Source organism: Arvicanthis niloticus, chromosome Y (genome assembly GCF_011762505.2).
Source record: "Arvicanthis niloticus isolate mArvNil1 chromosome Y, mArvNil1.pat.X, whole genome shotgun sequence".
Classification (NCBI taxonomy): domain Eukaryota; kingdom Metazoa; phylum Chordata; class Mammalia; order Rodentia; family Muridae; genus Arvicanthis; species Arvicanthis niloticus.
The window spans coordinates 516,520-533,486 of record NC_133431.1 but is presented as its reverse complement, the minus strand read 5'-3'; the positions used below and the strand labels follow the sequence as shown (position 1 = coordinate 533,486).

At 38.2% G+C, this 16,967-nt stretch overlaps 1 protein-coding gene and 1 pseudogene across 1 annotated transcript in view; one reads left to right on the top strand and one right to left on the bottom strand.

Annotated features, from left to right (window-relative positions):
• The first annotated feature begins 480 nt into the window (after positions 1-480).
• The window catches only part of LOC143437245 (uncharacterized), a 65,175-nt gene continuing 48,688 nt past the window's right edge, over positions 481-16,967 (top strand). Inside the window, exons 1-3 of the mRNA XM_076922082.1 lie at positions 481-514; positions 715-764; positions 2,382-3,045. Coding sequence (XP_076778197.1) covers positions 481-514; positions 715-764; positions 2,382-3,045 — 748 coding nt within the window. The remainder of the gene's footprint in view (positions 515-714; positions 765-2,381; positions 3,046-16,967) is intronic.
• On the bottom strand, positions 8,639-11,472 carry LOC143437347 (protein LYRIC-like; annotated as a pseudogene).

The window sequence follows — 16,967 nt, the reverse complement described above, 5'->3', positions numbered from 1 at the left end:
CAGCTCAATGACATACACCTGCCTGTACCTCTGTGATTAAAGACATGAGCAAATACACGCAGCGTGCCCGTCAGTTTTGTAGTTAGTAATTATTCATAGAGCTTTTCAGATGTGTGCTCAGTACTGTTGATCTGTTCCCCCCTGTATATCCCTCTCATTTGTGTTGCAAGGCTTTATCCTATTCAAAGGGATCAGAAGCAACACAGGTGAAACTTATAATTCAATTTCCTTCTAAAATAATAGAATGATTAGATTATAACTTCTGTTTCAGAAATTAAGTGGAGGAAGCACAAGAATCACATTAATAGATTGCCTAGAAAGTATCCATTTATTTACAGTGATGTCACAACCATGCATTCTGTTGTACACATGTATGGGATATTGTAGGATGCAGTTACTTATGAGGACGTGCATGTGAACTTCACTGCAGAAGAGTGGAATTTGCTGGATCCTTCCCAGAAGAATCTCTACAAAGATGTGATGCTGGAGACCTACCAGAACCTCACTGCTATAGGTAAAACTGTGAATTTTATTTTGCTTTTCAACATAATGGAACAAGTGATTCTTGGTTATTGATGATCCTCTGTTATTTCAATTGAGGACAAGGAAGATTGAGCTGAATAAATCAGGTTCAGTGCTGTCAAAATTCACAGTAACTTGCATTTTATCTAATTTCCAATACTATATCATTCATTTTCTGGAACTCTGTTTTAGGTTACAGTTGGGAAGATCATCATATTGAAGAACAACGTCAAAGTTCTAGAAGGCATGAAAGGTAGTTTTCATGTGCAAGCTGATACAAATATGCATGTGAGGAAATTTTAATGTGTTCTGGAAGCTCTAAAGAAAAGCAACTGTGTAAAAAGGAATCAGTCCTTTAAATATAGCTATGATTATAATATTCTCACAAAGCCATGTGCCTCAATGTCAGTTATCTGATTTATGTTTTAAGGCATTCCTCTAAGGAAGAAGACATGGAAACAATGCATTAAGAGATATGTTTAATTGATTTGTAGCTCCATTAGAGCTTTGCTGTGGAACGACCAATCCAAATAGTCTCATAATATTTACATGTTGCACATTGAATAGTGATAAATATATATCCAAAGCCATCCAAGAAGCAATAGTCCATGGTAAATTTGGTGATACTCATATTCCTGTAGTGACATTTCTAAGTTTATTGAGTGGCCAGTTAGTGAGAGTGAAGAAAGATGTGGAGAAACCTTATTCTATATACAACATGTCTACAAAGAACAAACTGTCAAATGGTGTGAATTCAATTTGGAAACCTTTCACTCATTCTTCTATTAATGGGTATATCAATTGTCAGAACAGATAAAACCTAGTGAGCATAGGGATGTTGAAAGAAGCAACATACCTCTTTCTACTCCAAAAAATGAGAAGATATGTAGTATTCTGCCTTTGGTAGACTTTCTGAATATGATAGACATTTGCAATGAATTGGATTTCTGACATAACTGTGGACATCCCCAATGTCACACTGCAGAAAATCTCTATGGGTACTAGAAGTTTGGAAATTCTTCTGTTTGTCCTGGCTCACAGTGCTGCTGTGGTGTGATTCACACTACAGGAAAAACTAAGAAAGCAACCAGTATTTTAATAGTCTGATATCTTCAGACATGTGAAATACATCATATAGAAATATAGAAACCGTGAACATCAAAGTGATAAAACCTTAAGATCTGAGTGTTCTTTATTATTAGACCAACTGTAAAATTTATTCATATTGGTAAAATGATTGATTAGGTAATGAATGTGGTAAAGCTTTCACATTTGCCTATTATTGTTGCAGGCATGAAAGAAGTCATACTGGAGAGAAACCTTATCAATGTAATCAATGTGGTAAAGCCTTTTCATGTCACAGTCATCTCCAATCTCATAAAAGAACACATAGTGGAGAGAAACCACATAAATGTAATCAATGTGGTAAAGCCTTTTCATGTCATAGTGGTCTCCAAAGACATAAAAGAACACGTACTGGAGAGAAGCCTTATCAATGTAATCAATGTGGTAAAGCCTTTTCATGGCACAGTCATCTCCGAACTCATAAAAGAACACATACCGGAGAGAGACCTTATGAATGTAATCAATGTGGTAAAGCCTTTAAATGTCACAATGGTCTCCGATATCATAAAAGAACACATACTGGAGAGAAACCTTATGAATGTAGTGAATGTGGTAAAGCCTTTTCAGATCACAGTACTCTCCAATATCATAAAAGAACACATACTGGAGAGAAACCTTATAAATGTAATCAATGTGGTAAAGCCTTTTCATGGCACAGTCATCTCCAATCTCATAAAAGAATACATACTGGAGATAAACCTTATGGATGTAATCAATGTGGTAAAACCTTTTCATGTCACAATGGTCTCCGATATCATAAAAGAACACATACTGGAGAGAAACCCTATGGATGTGATCAGTGTGGTAAAGCCTTTTCATGTCACAATGGTCTCCGATATCATAAAGGAACACATACTGGAGAGAAACCGTATGAATGCAATCAATGTGGTAAAGCCTTTTCAGATCACAGTACTCTCCAATATCATAAAAGAACACATATTGGAGAGAAACCTTATAAATGTAATCAATGCGGTAAAACCTTTTCAAGGCCCAGTCATCTCCAAAGACATAAAAGAATACATACTGGAGAGAAACCTTATCAATGTAATCAATGTGGTAAAGCGTTTTCCTCTCTCCATAGTCTCCAATGTCATAATAGAACACATACTGGAGAGAAACCATATGAATGTAATCAATGTGTTAAAGCCTTTTTCTGTCACAGTGGTCTCAGATATCATAAAAGAACACATACTGGAGAGAAACCCTATGAATGTCATCAGTGTGGTAAAGCCTTTTCAGATCACAGTCATCTCCAATACCATAAAAGAACACATACTGGAGAGAAACCTTATGAATGTAATCAATGTGGTAAAGCCTTTTCATGTCAAAGTGGTCTCCAAAGACATAAAAGAACACATACTGGAGAGAAACCTTATGAATGTAATCTATGCGGTAAAGGCTTTACACAACAAAGTCATCTCCAAATGCATAAAAGAACACATACCATAGAGAAACCTTAGTTAGGTTATCAATGTGGAAAAACTGACAATTCACTTTTATCTGCGACCACATAATAGAACACATTCAAGAGAGTGACTCAGTGTCATCAAGGTGCTAAGCCCTTGCATGTCACAGGCATCGCCCAATACATAAAAGAACACATAATGTAGAGAAACTGCATGAATTCCATGAATAAAGTAAAGTCTTTGCATGACAATGTAGTCTCCAAATACTTCAAGTAACACATCCTTTAAAGGAACCTTATGAATGTAACAAACCTGGAGAAGCCTGTGCCTATCACTGTAGTCTACAAGGACAGAAAGACCACAAATTGGAAAGAAATCTTGTAATGTCCTCAAGTTGGAAAATCGGTTACATGCCACAGTATTCTCTGAATACAAAAATCAACACATACTAGAGAGACACCTTCTGAAAATAATCAGTGTGGTAAAGCGTCTGCATGTCCTAATCATATTTAAATGCATGAAAGAATTTATAGTAGAAATAAACTGTAGTTATTTGAATATGCTTGGCCCTAAGAAGTGACAATATTAGTATGTTTGGCCTAGTTAGATATTACTGTTTTGAAAGAAGTTAATTCCTAGTGTAGGGGTCTTTGGAGCTCCAGCCAGTCCAAAATAGACTCTCCTACTATTTTGCTGGATGACAGTCTCTTCCTGGATGCCTTTTCATGAAAATGCAAAATTCTCAGCTCCTCTATCATCATAGCTGCCTGCATGCTGACATTCTTCCTGCTATGTTGGTAATGAACTAAACATTTGAAAGTGTAAGACAGACGGAATTAACTATTTGCCTTTAAAACAGTTGCCTTGGTCATAGTGGCTCTTCTTAGCCATGGAAATTCTAAGACAGAAGTTGGTACCCCAGACTTAAGTATTCTTATTGGTAGGCCTAACCATGCTTTTGTTGGAAGCAATGTGGATTTTTAGACTTTGGATTTGTACATGCATTAAGTTTAACTTCATGGGCCATACTAGTAGAACACATATATACTAAGGGTGGTTTGAATTTTGTATATAATTTTCATAATGTTTTGCTAAAGAATGTTGCTGTGTTTTGCTCTCATGTGAAGGTAAAGAGGTTTATTTTGTTAATTGCATTGACAAAGGAAGTCTCAGGAAAGCCAAGCATAGCCTTTGGCCTGTGTTTACTCTCATGGTAATTGTTTTGATCATGCTTAGTAATCTTAGAAAGGAAAAATATAAAATGTTAGGCTCAAAGAGAAAATGTCACCAGTAAGTTGAATGAAGCTAAATCCTGTGATAAATGAAACAAAATGGTATTAAAGAAATGGTGATATTATGGCAAGATTCCATCCTCCTAAACATATGGATGTGAAGTTGTATGAAAGAGAACTGTATAATATTAGGCATTTTTATTAACTAATTATCGTTTTTTATGTGGACATAAGGAGATACAAGTATGTGTCAAATTTACAATGGACAGATTGTTATTACTATACTGGGTTTTCAATTTAAAATGCAAAAGGATATACTTAGGTCCAGGCATGGTGGTTTGTGCCTTAAATCCCAGGAAATGACAGTCAGTCAGATTTCTGATTAAAGTCATCCTGGTATAGAACGAATTTTAGGTAATGAAAAGCTTAGGTACAGGCTCTTTTTATCCCAGAATTCAAGAGACAGAGTCATGCAGATCTCTGAGTTCAAGGTTAATCTACTGAGTAAGATCCAGGACAGTCAAGCTTAGGCAGTGAAGTTGTTGAAAAATAGAAAGCTGGTGATGATGTAATAGAAGGGACCATGTTCCAGCCCCAGCAAGCAGAGGAACTCAGCAGCTTTGTCCATGTGGCTCTGCTTTTAGAGGAAAGGATAGAAGGGGTGACTGAGACAATTGATGCTGGTTGGCTGTAGTTAGAAAATTAGTGGTGACAAAGAAGAAACCAGCATAACTGAGGTGAAATCTTGTGGTGAGTGTTTTCTGAGAGAACAAAGAAGCTGTGTTCCAGAGACAGCCAAGGTTGTACCTTGTTGTGCACCTGGTGTTTATGTGTGAGAATCACCCAGGTAGTATTGGTTTCAGAGGCATAAATGAATCTGTCATGCAGAGCAGCTAAGGCTTGGCCCTGTGAAGTGAGTGCATGAGAGGAACACAGTGAATCTTAGTTACAGCAGAAGAACCCAGCATATTGAAGATGTCAGTCCCATGGGATGAGCAGAAAGGACAGCAGCAGCAGTAAAGTGGAGTCAGGCAGAAGCTAGATTGGAATAGGTGGAAGAGTGAGGGGGTGAAGTGACCCAATCTCTTTTGAGGAGCACAGAGGATCATGTGTGGATGCCAGATACTGGAACAAGAAGCTGTAATATTGAAGTTACCTTTGAAACCCTAATACTTTGAGATTCCGGAGCTGTGGGGTACCTGCTCCGGAAAACTGTTTCAGGGAATAAAATTAGCTAAAGAGAAAGTATTTTGCTGCAGTGAGCAAAGCAGGAAGGAGCTGGAGATCTGAAGAACATTTGACATCAGACATGGAGATGCGGAGTTTGGAGATTTCCTTGCTGGCTTTTGGTCTTCTTTTGGCCCAGTATTTCCTCACAATGGTGATGAGGAATGGTGAAGTTTATCCTGTGAATTTGGATGGATATTATGTGCTATTTGTTTTTGAAGATATAGGGGATTACAGTTATATGATTGGATAAAACTCAAAAGAGACTTTGAACTTGAGACTCTTAATATTTTGAGAATGCTATAGAAGATGAGCATTTCTTAAAATTTGAACCTCATGCATTTTGAATTATGCTATTTTTAAATATAGTCCCCCTCCATTCATGTGTTTAAACAAGCATAAATGGGCCAGGCAGTGATATGTGGAAGTATAAATATGCTTGGCTCAGGGAGTGGCAGTATTATGAGATGTGGCCTTGTTGGAGGAAGTGCATCAGTATAGGGGTGGGATTTGATGTTCCTCCGAGTGCTGAATGGATCCTGCTACTAGCTACCTGTAAGACAGTTTCTTCCTGGCTTCCTTTGGATCAAGAAGCAGAATCATTTTCTTCTTCACCAGCATGCCTGCCATGCTTCCTGCTATGATGAAAATAGATTAAATCTCTGAAACTGTAAGCAGCTGCAATTAAATAATTGTTTTTTTTTATAAGAGATGCTTTATTTATGATGTCTCTTCATTTCAAAGGAAACGCTAAGACAGACACCCTGTGAGTGCACTTAATATGGTCATGCCTTTGTACAATTCTGTAGTCTTCATTATCAAAAAATAGTAATATACTAGAGAGAAACCTTCTAAATATATTTAGTATATTGAAGCCTCTGCACATCCCAGTTTTCATCATTATGATCCTGTACATACTGGAAAGAAACTCTATGAATGTTAGTAATCTGGTAGAGCCTTTATGTTATGGGGTCCACTAATAGCCAACACCATTCAAACACCAGGACAGTGCAAGAACGATAAGAATTTTTGTAGCCAATTCAATACTGATTATTCAAGACCACAAAAATATACTCAGAAGCTTAGGTGCATCACCCCACCACACCCCCACCCTGAGCCTGAACATAATATAGATTCCCAACTTGAAAACCACACATACCAGTGTCAAGTTACAGCTACATTTTTTTTTTACCAATCAGTATTTCCTTCAGTTTTTACCCTAGGTCAAATGACACAGAATGTAGGTTCTATGGTCTAGCCTATTGCACCCATTTTTTGTGGTTAGAAACAAGCATTTTATCGTGAAGAATAAAACACGAATAACATAAATTATGATTAGGAGCAGTCATTGTGTTTTGGGGGAACAAACATATATAATGAAAGCTGGCCAGAGATAAATACTCTGGTCCCTTATAACCTGGGACTTCAACTAAGTTTCAATTTATGATTAAATGCAGGTTGGTAACAAAAGGCATTCTTTAGAACAAGTTTCTTTTTGCTTCTTCCTACATTTAGATATCACAGTCATCTTCTAATACATAACAGAACACATATTGGAGAGAAATCTTATAACTGAAATCAATGTAATAAAAACTTTTCACAACAAGTGTATTCATGAACAAAAAAGAATACATTCTGGATAGAAACACTATGAATAAGCAATGTGGCATTTGCATGTGGCAGTCATCCTAGAAACCATGAGAAAAAGTCATAATGCAGAGAAACACCATAAACGTAATCAATGCAGTAAAGTCTTGTACTTTCTGATATCTTTATAGATGACTAAACAATTTAGTAAGTAATCAATCTATTAAAGACTTTTTATATTGCAGGAGTCTTTGAGCACCTTCAATAATATCAAAAGTAATTTGTGACTTAAAATAATTTGTATGATCTTACCCAACACATTGACATTGACTTACTTGAGGTTATTTATTATGTAGAAAAAAATTGACAAACATCAACCATCATTTCAAACTTTATGATATCTCTCTATTTTGTTTACACTGGTAAATTCATTTGTACATACAAAGACCACCGGTTTTTCTTTTTCTTTTTTAGTTAATCGTGTATCCAACAACTTTACTGAAAGTGTTTACCAGCTCTGGGAATTGCCTTTGGGAAGTTTTAGTTCACTTGTGCTTATTATCATATCATCTGCAAATAAAGATAATTTTATTTCCTCCTTTCTAATTTACATGAGGTTCTCTCTTTCAGTTTTTTCTCTAGCTAAACTTTTAAATCGTATAATGAATACACATGGAGAGAATAGACCCCCTTTCTTGTTTATGATTTAGTAAAATTAATTAGAATTTCTCTCTATTTAATGTTGGTTATTGGCTTGCTGTAAAGTGACATTATTATGTTTAGGTATGTCCCTTATATCCTTAATTGCTCCATGAACTTTATCACACATTGAAGTTAAATATTGTCAAAGAATTTTTCATCATCTAAGAGATTACACCTTTTCTTCATACACTTTAATTAAATTATGTGGAACCATTTCTGCACATCTTGAATGAAGCCTACCTTATTGATCATGGTGAATGATCTTTTGATGTGTTTTTTATTTTATTAGTCCCTCTCTTTAGACACACCAGAAGAGGGCATCGAATTTCATTACAGATGTCTGTGTACTTGAAATGTGGTTGCTGGGAAGTGAATTCAGGATCCCTGGAAGAGAAGTCAGTGGTATTATCTACTAAGCCATCTCTCTACCCTGTGTGGGGTTTTTGTTTGTTTCTTTGTTTTGTTTTGTTTTGTTAATTCTGAGTACTGAACCCAGGACCTTGCATACGCAGGCAAATTGTTACACCACCAAGTCCAAGACTTGAATTTCGCCTTAAATACAGAATCTTGCTTCATTCCAGTGCTCTCCTCAAACCCTCAACTCTCTAACCTTGGCTTCCTGAGTACTAGAAATGAAGGCGTGCACAGGAAATTCTGGCCACATTTGTCTGTCTGCTGAGACAAGTTCTCACTAAGTAGTTTTGTGGTACCAACTACCTTTGTAGACAACTAGGCTAGTCTCAAACTCACATCTGCCTATCTCTGCATCTCACAGGGAGTGCCACTTCATCCTGGCTAATTATTCTTGAAAAGTTCTTAGGTTAACTCTGATATCATTCAGACCAAAAGTAGTAATTGGAGTATTAATGGGCTGCCTGCGGTTTGTTGTCTTTGGGAGTGTTGGAAGCTTTCTTTATGGATTTCCTCAAAGTAGAGAAGGACTTGGCTTCTGGCTTTCTGAGTTTCTGTACATATTTTTTTGTTTGTTTGTTCATTTGTTTGTTTCTTCCCTGAGGCCTCAGGATTTGAGGCCCCAGATGATAAATGACTTTTTATTTGCACCTGTGATTCTTTCAATACAAATCAGTACAACAAATACATAAGATATGGCAAATTATGCATTTGATCAAAGTACTTTGATTTAAGCCTAAAACAGATCCAGATGGTCTCAGTTCATGCCCAAGACCCAAGGATTTGCCTATTGGTCTCTAGAGAGCTTCTCTCTAAACAGAATCCATTATTCCTCAGCTGCAGATGAGAAAATGCACAATCTATTGTAAACGGAGAACTTCTATAAAAACAAGATAATATTCTTAAATTAAGATCATTCTCCAGGAGGCTGGAGGTGGGGATGGGGGAAACACCCTCACAGGAGCAGGGGAAGGGGGATGGGACAGGGGGTTGGTGGAGAACCAAGAAAGAGGATAACATTTGGAATGTAAATAAAGAAAATATCCCGAAGAAAGAAAGAAAGAAAGAAAGAAAGAAAGAAAGAAAGAAAGAAAGATCATTCTCATTCAATTGAAAAGACTCCCCCAAGTGTCTTCCAGTATAGCATAAATTTTTTTGGAATCTTAATTTCATAAATTAACTTTCCTTTGATTCCAGTTTATGGTGTTTGTGTTTAGTTTTGTTTTTAAAATTGATTTAAATTTATATAAAACTGTGTACATGTTTACAAATGATTGCATAAACAGCATAATCCTCAAGACAGTGTTGTTGCAATCAGAAAAAAAAGAAATCACATTTTTCACCTGGCCTTTTCCTTCTTTTTATTTGTTTTGGCAATTTTCAGTTAATATTAAACTTTGCAATGGAGGCACACTGATTTGCTTAGCACTTGACATGGGCATATCTATGTCTGTTCCTTGTAACATCTGTGACACTTGGGATGAGCTCAAGTATCTTTGGGAGTCTGTTTAGATAAGGTAACAAATGTCCTGGCAGAGTTAGCAGGTGGAAGAGTCTTGATAGGCTGGCTGTTTTGGACAAGTACTTCTGCTGGATCATTAGTGCTCATGGTCTTTAGGGAGCAAGCTTTCTCTTGTTTTAGAGGAATTCACTAGAAGCTCTTCTCTAATGTCCTTTTCTGGTTCTTTTGTATCCTGTGTGAGAGAGTTACCTTTACCTTGCTTCTTCTTTTATTCTCTGTGTTTTCTTTTCAGATGGTCCAGTTGGTAGAGCTCCCTCTCCTTTTTCTTTATCATCATGTGAAAAGTTTTGATCATTAGAAATTGGTTCCCAGGACTTCAGAAGTGAAGTTCTTTCTTCATCTACCCAGTTCCCCCACTTCTCGACTGGTGCATTTCAGTCTAAGTTGGGATCAGACAAACTATTTAACCCAGACCATTCATCATCGATATAGGGTTGATGACGGCTGACATCCCACTGATAATCAGAAGTGGTATTCTGGAAAACTGGCTCAGCAGAGAACGAAATGCCAGAAAATATTGAGTGATCACTCCAGTTCCTTCCCCCACTTTTATCATCTGAATTACCATCACTGAGGTCTTGAGTCCAAGCACATGGCTCTGCTTGCCCCTTGTCTGCAGAGGCAGGTGGGACAGAGTTCCACTTCCCCTCACCTGCTCTCAGTGGTGAGGTGAGTTTTTCAGACTTTTTACTCCTGCCTCCTCCATTAAAATTTTCATTCCACTCTGAAGAATCCCGAATTTTGGAATGTTTTTGTCCAGACTTACAGTTGTTAATTTGAGCATTTAGATAATAATTGCCTTTATTCGTCTTGGAATAAACAGGAAATGGTGCTGTAAGTTGCTCAGTGGTAACTGATGCCATTCTCTATCCCAGATGGTACCATTTCTTCTAGGCTATTCCACACAGTTACCTAGCAAAACCGAGGTAGGCCTAACTCACTATAAAAGGGGCTGCTTTCCACCTCTTTATATCTCTTACAAAGATAAGCTCTTAATCTCTTCTCTCTCTGTCTCTTCTCTCTCCCATCCACACCCCCCACGTGTGCATGGCCAGCCTCTACTTTTCCCTCTCCCTCTTTCTCTCCTTCTCCCTCTTCTGTTTCTGTCTCTACTACCTCCTCAACTCTTCTCCCTATCCTCTACATGAACTGTATACTATACCCTTTGTGTGGCTGGTACCTCAGGGGGAAGGAATGCCTCTTCATGGTCCCGCAGAGGCACTCCCTTCCCCTGTACCACACTGCCCCTCTACCAAATATATCCTTGTTCTCCCTTTCTTTTTTTTTTTTAGAAAATATAACACCAGGGCCAGTTGAATCCAATGAGCCAGAATCAATCAGCAGTTTGTCGCCTTTACATTTCTCTCTGTGACTAATTTTAGTTTTCCAGGCTCCTTCATCAACTTCCTTTTCATCATGGTACGAAGTGTTCTGACTTGCTTTAGCATCTGACTTTGTTCTTCTCTTTTTAATTTGACTTTTCATCTTCACCTTTTGCTGTTATACTTAAGGGAGTTATAACAACTTCATCCTCCTGTAGTTCATCAGTCTGTCCATCTGGTCTGGGCTTTTCAGGAAGCCTCTTCTGGTTCCTCTTTTGCTCCTGGCTTCTGAGATTCTTCAGTGGAACAGGATCCTTGTGGACCGAGGCAAAGTGGCTCCTCGGGGATGAGTCATCTGGAAAACTAGACTTGAAGAATGCAATGCACCCATACTCATGACCTCTCTCTTCTCTCATGCCCCATAATATTTGAAAGTTTTTTAATGGAAATGTGGACCTGACACTTCCAAGGTATCTTTGTCTAGAAGGTTTTTATTTATTGTAGATGTGAGGGAGATAAGAGGCAGAGGCAACTAGAAGTATAAGGGTCGGGGAAAAAGAGTAGTATGCTACATTGGATAGTAGACTGAACCTTGCTATGAGGAGAGAGAGAGGCAGTGTGAGCAAAAGGAAAAACGAGAGAAGGCCAAGGGAACCAAGAAAACAAAGTGCCAAGAGGAGGAAGATCAAAAGAAGCACCAAGAGCCCAAGAATACATGGTCAAACTGTCTGGGCTTATTGGAAAGAGAAGCCAAGGGAAGGAAAGAGAGCTCAGGGCTAGAAAGGTTTAGGGGGCAGAGAGGTGCTGAGAGGTGCCAGGACTCTGTAAGAGGTACTTGCAATGCTGTGATAATTTGGCAGCCAGCATCCCCTTTAATATGTTAATAAGCACCTAGTTAACCATTTTGGAGTGTCTTCAGAAACAAGACAAAAACTAAACAAAACAAAATTGAGATTTTTAAACTGTGTAGGATGATGCAGGATAGGAAATCTCTCTCCAGGGGCAAAGCCATGCAACGTGCTTATATATTAGTAGCAATGAAGCCCTGTTCCTTCTGTACAGCTCTCTGCCATAAGCTCTGTGCTCCAAGGACTGACAGAAAAGTTACCACCTTGCTTTCATTTTTTTCCCAGATGCTATGATGGAGTTTATTTGACCCATATATGAACTGGTACATTGACATTAATTTGGAAAGTGTGACAAAATAAGCCATATAAAAATTAAATGCAAACAGTAAAAAGAACATCTGAAAGAAAAATAAAAAAATTAGTATATCATAACATTATAATACAGAAAATTGTTAGTAGACGATTATGTTATAGTGTTAGTTTACTATGCTAAGCATTTTACCTGTATTATTTAAATCTTACCTGTATTTTCTAAGTGTTGTGACAAAATGCCTGAGTCAAAAGCAACTTTTTATTCTTTTTTTCCTTTTTTCTTTTTTTAAAATTTATTTATTTATTTATTTATTTATTTATTTTTTATTGGATACTTTACTTTTTTTTGTATTTATTTTTTATTGGATATTTTATTTACATTTTAGATGCCATCCTCTTTCCCCTTTTCTCCTCCCTAGAAAGTCCCTATTCTACCCCCCTTCTCCTTTTTGCTTTTATACAATTTTTAAATGTTAATCAAATGCTTTATATGTTTGGTAATGCTCAATAACAAGATGCCCATATAATCACAAGTGTAACCCAATACCCAACCTAGATATCTCAACTATGTTTGACTGGTGGAGACACACGAACATCTCCCTCCATGTCCCCCCTCTCTCTCTTTCTCTCTCTCATCACCTAGCTCCTCCTCTCCTTCTTCTCCTCATCTCCTTACTCCTCCTCTTCATTTCCTTACTCCTCCCACCTTAGCTCCTCCTACATATCACCCTTCATATTAAAATAAATCTTTTCTCTCAAAATGCCATTAGAGCATAACTATACCAATTTGTGTCAGTAAGGTGCAAGATAGACCTAATACCCAGTCCATCATTTTGTTGACTAACCAGAACCTCTGTCATCTCTCCTAAATAAAAGTCTTAGTTCTGAACGTGGATTTTCTCTTGGCGTTAGAACGAAAGTCAGCTGAAAACCATCCTTTCAAATCTTTTCTCTCAAAGTAAATAGCCAGGATTGGCTATGAGACTATAAGTTTTCAACCCCATCAAAAATACAGAATGACTAAGTTAACTGAAATTATGGGAAGCACAAAGCATAGCTTCTCCAACTTAGCCAATTTATAGAGGCCACTGAACACCTGGACAGTCCCTATACTACAGAATGTTAAAGCATCTGATCTTCAGCCTTCGGGACCAGGATCCTCTGACAGACCTAGTGATGCAGAATTATTAAGGGCTGAGTACTCTGTCTTGGCAGATATAATCAGGTTACTATTCTGCAAGTGTGTCCTTTTCTGGACAGTAATTTGTCTATAGATGGAAAGAGGCAATTCTGGCCTAGTGGCCATCTCACCACAACTGGAATAACTCCAAAGATGCTCAATTTCTTCTTAGAATCCAAGACAGGAAGCAGTCAGGAGCATACAGGTCTCTAATCAAAATGAACATTAATACTGAAATGTTTGGAACATCAATTCTGTGGACTTCTGATGTTTTGAAAACCAACTATCTATATAAGGTAATCTGGACTGTTGTCTGTTAACTCCTCTCAGCTATTCTAATTAAAATCTAAAAAACACCCTAAGAATAAACTCAGAGCCATGAATTTGTTATAGGCCCCTAACTCACAGGCTGACCATCTCAGATCAGTTAAAAAAGTTAAAGAAGGACTGGTTCTAAGCCTTGTATTCCTAAATGTGTTATATAGGCACAATGCCTATGAGAGTAGCAATATTAATCTCAATATTAATAACAATTCCTAGCTAATCCTATCTTGTTGCAACCCAAGCAAAATGTTGAGGCCCGGGCTGCCCCACATTTGGGGAGGCCACTGTATTCCTGCCCAAGCTGCCGCTCTGGTCCGCCGGTCAGAGTTCAGCAAGAGAGAGAGTGAGGACAGACTCGAAGAATGGAGACCAGACAGAGTGTGATTCAATCCCGTTTATTCTTCAGTTTCTCTTCCTAGTCCAAATCCCAAGTCTGGACTTCCTAGTTCCTAGCTCCTAGTTGTACTCCTCCTAGTTCCTAATGTGTCTCGTTCTCTCTAAAGTGTCTCTTTCTCTCATCTCTTAAGAGTCTCCATAAAGAGTATAACTCTCTGCTATCTGCCTTTCGCATTTATATGTCTCACTTCTAAACCATGCCTCTAAGTTACACCTTTAATCATGCCCTTAGGTCTTTTCTCTAAATCTGATCTCTAGGTCACACTCTTAAGTCACACACCTTTAATCTCACACACCCAAGGAAAGTCCTGGGTATCCAAAGCCAGATGTTATCAGAGTGTGCTCAGCTGTTGTAGGCTATTGTAATACAGGTCTCATGTCAGGGTATATGGCTCAAGATGGCTGCAAAGCTGATAGCTGCTTTCTGCTAAAAGTTGGCCCCCAAGAGGTCCCCCTTTTTAATTTTTTTTTCAAAACGGAAGGCTGGGAAAACTTATGGAAACCGTGCCTGTCCTAGGTTGGAGCAAAGGACCCTAGCCTCCCTTTCCCGTCCTTGGATACTCAACAGCCACTGGTTGAGTTCCTGTCTTAGAATGGTGAGGCCTCCCTTCTTTTAGGGGCAAGGGTCTCGGTATGCTCTCTTACCCATCATTGACTATCCGGCCTAGCGCGTAAGTTAGGGGTTAATCCTCGTCAGTCTTGATGACAGAGGTTTCAGGGTCCCCTACTTCCAGCCTGTAATAGTGGACCTGTATGGGTTTCATTTTAATAGCATCTTGTACAAAAGCCATCAGTTTGTTGAACTGCATGGACCCAAAAGACAAGAGACTTAACAATGCCTGAATAGTTAGTATGACAGCAACACTCTTTTTTAAGGGCAACATATAACTCTCTCTATCAGTGGAGTAAGAAGTGTAAGCTTCTTCTATTCTGTTTATAAATGTCTTAAATCAGAATCTAAATCTATTGAAAAACAAAACTGATCATACCTTTGATCTAAAGCAAACAAGTAAGGAAATCCCTGTTCCTGCTCTAGTCAATCTCAAACCCAAAAAACAACTATAGTAACTGTGGTAGTGTGTTTTCTCCTGGGTCTAAACAATCTAAATTCCCAAAAATCTAAAACAATCTAGTTCCCCACTGAATCATAAGTCAGGGAATCAAGAGTCCAATAAAGCCACCCTGGAGATTCAGGTGGTGATGTCTCCTTCAGCACTGATAACTTCCCAAGTCAGGTTTACTCATTGATCTGTTCCAGTTTGAAGGCAATTGTGAAGCATCTTCATGTTTCCTTCAATGAAAAAAAATATGCTTCTCAGGGGTTTTCTCCTCCCTGGATTTGTTATTGTTGTCTATTTATTTAATGAGTCTCTCTGGCAGCCAACGTGCAGCATCTGCAGTTTGGGAATATATGCAAACAGAACTTCTTCCCCAGATAAGCACTGGGTCTGGCCCATTCCAGGTTCCAGTTAATGGGTCTTTCCAGAGGACTGTTGCAAAATTCTTTTTGGTATCAGGATGCCAGAATCTATCTGCAGCAGATATTCCTTCAGAATCCAAATTTAAAAAAATTAAAATAAAGAGTGCATGATGAAGGATATTTCTGGGGGATTCCTTGGTAGGGTATCATTCCCCCTTTTTATTTTTTTCAAATTGACATTTAATGGTTTGATGTGCCCTTTCTACCATACCTTGGCCCTTTGGATTATATGGAATGCCCGTTTTATGTAGTATTCCCAATTTCTTACAAAATTGGTGGAAACTGGAGCTTGTATGACCTGGGATATTGTCAGTTTTTATCTGTTTAGGCACACCCAATACAGCGATTGTAGCCAGCATATGAGCGATCACATGCTTGCTTGCTTCTCCAGTTTGTAATGTTGCATAAATGAAACCACTGTATGTATCTACACAAACATGGATATATTTTTGCTTGCCAAATTCATTATAATGAGTAACATCCATCCATTTGCCAGATGCTGTTTGGTATCAGTCCCTTTGGATTTACACCCAAATGAGGAACTGGTAAAAGTTTAACACATGATTGACATTGTTTAACAATTTGTCTAGCTCATTCTCTGGTAATTTTAAACATACCTTTTAAAGTTTTAGAATTAAGATGATATAAATCATGAGCCTTTATGGCCTGATCCAAGTTAGATAATCCCTTCTTTCACTTTCTCCTAATCCTTTCCTTGACCTGATCCAAGTTAGATAATACCTTCTTTCACTTTATCCTAATCCTGTCCCTGGGGGAAAATCCAGAGTTTATCATTTGAGCAGGGATTACTTCATTAGGGCTGCACATAATCAATCCCAACTGGGATAACAGATCTTGGCCCCAGAAATTAATGAGAAGGCTTCAGATCTCATTTCTGGTGTTAATACTATGTGGGTGGCAGAACTGAGGTCTAGTCCTGTGCTTCCTGGTGTTGATCGACTAAGTTCCAAAAGGGATTGGTGTTTGCCGGTAGGACACTGACTGCTCCATAAGCCTGTTTTGGCTTTCGTCGGTTTGGGGCCTGGAGCTGGCCCCTGTTCACATTTCCCTGATTATGGGAAAGGGTGTTACCTTGTGCGTCTTGTTTAGACCTACAATCACTAGCCCAATGCCTTCCACGTTTGCAAAGTGGGCAGAGCCCAGGCTGTTTTCTGGGCTGTCTCTGGCTTAACTCATTTTCTACCTTGCAATCTCATGCAAAGTGTCCAGGCTTGCCACATTTAAAACATGCCTTTCTTTCTTTACTTGCCAAAAATTTTCTTACTGATTGTTCTTGCATGAAAGCTGCCATAGCTAAGCCCTGTTGGTAAGAGGGCCCTATGTCAGAACAGAGTCTGATATACCCATAAG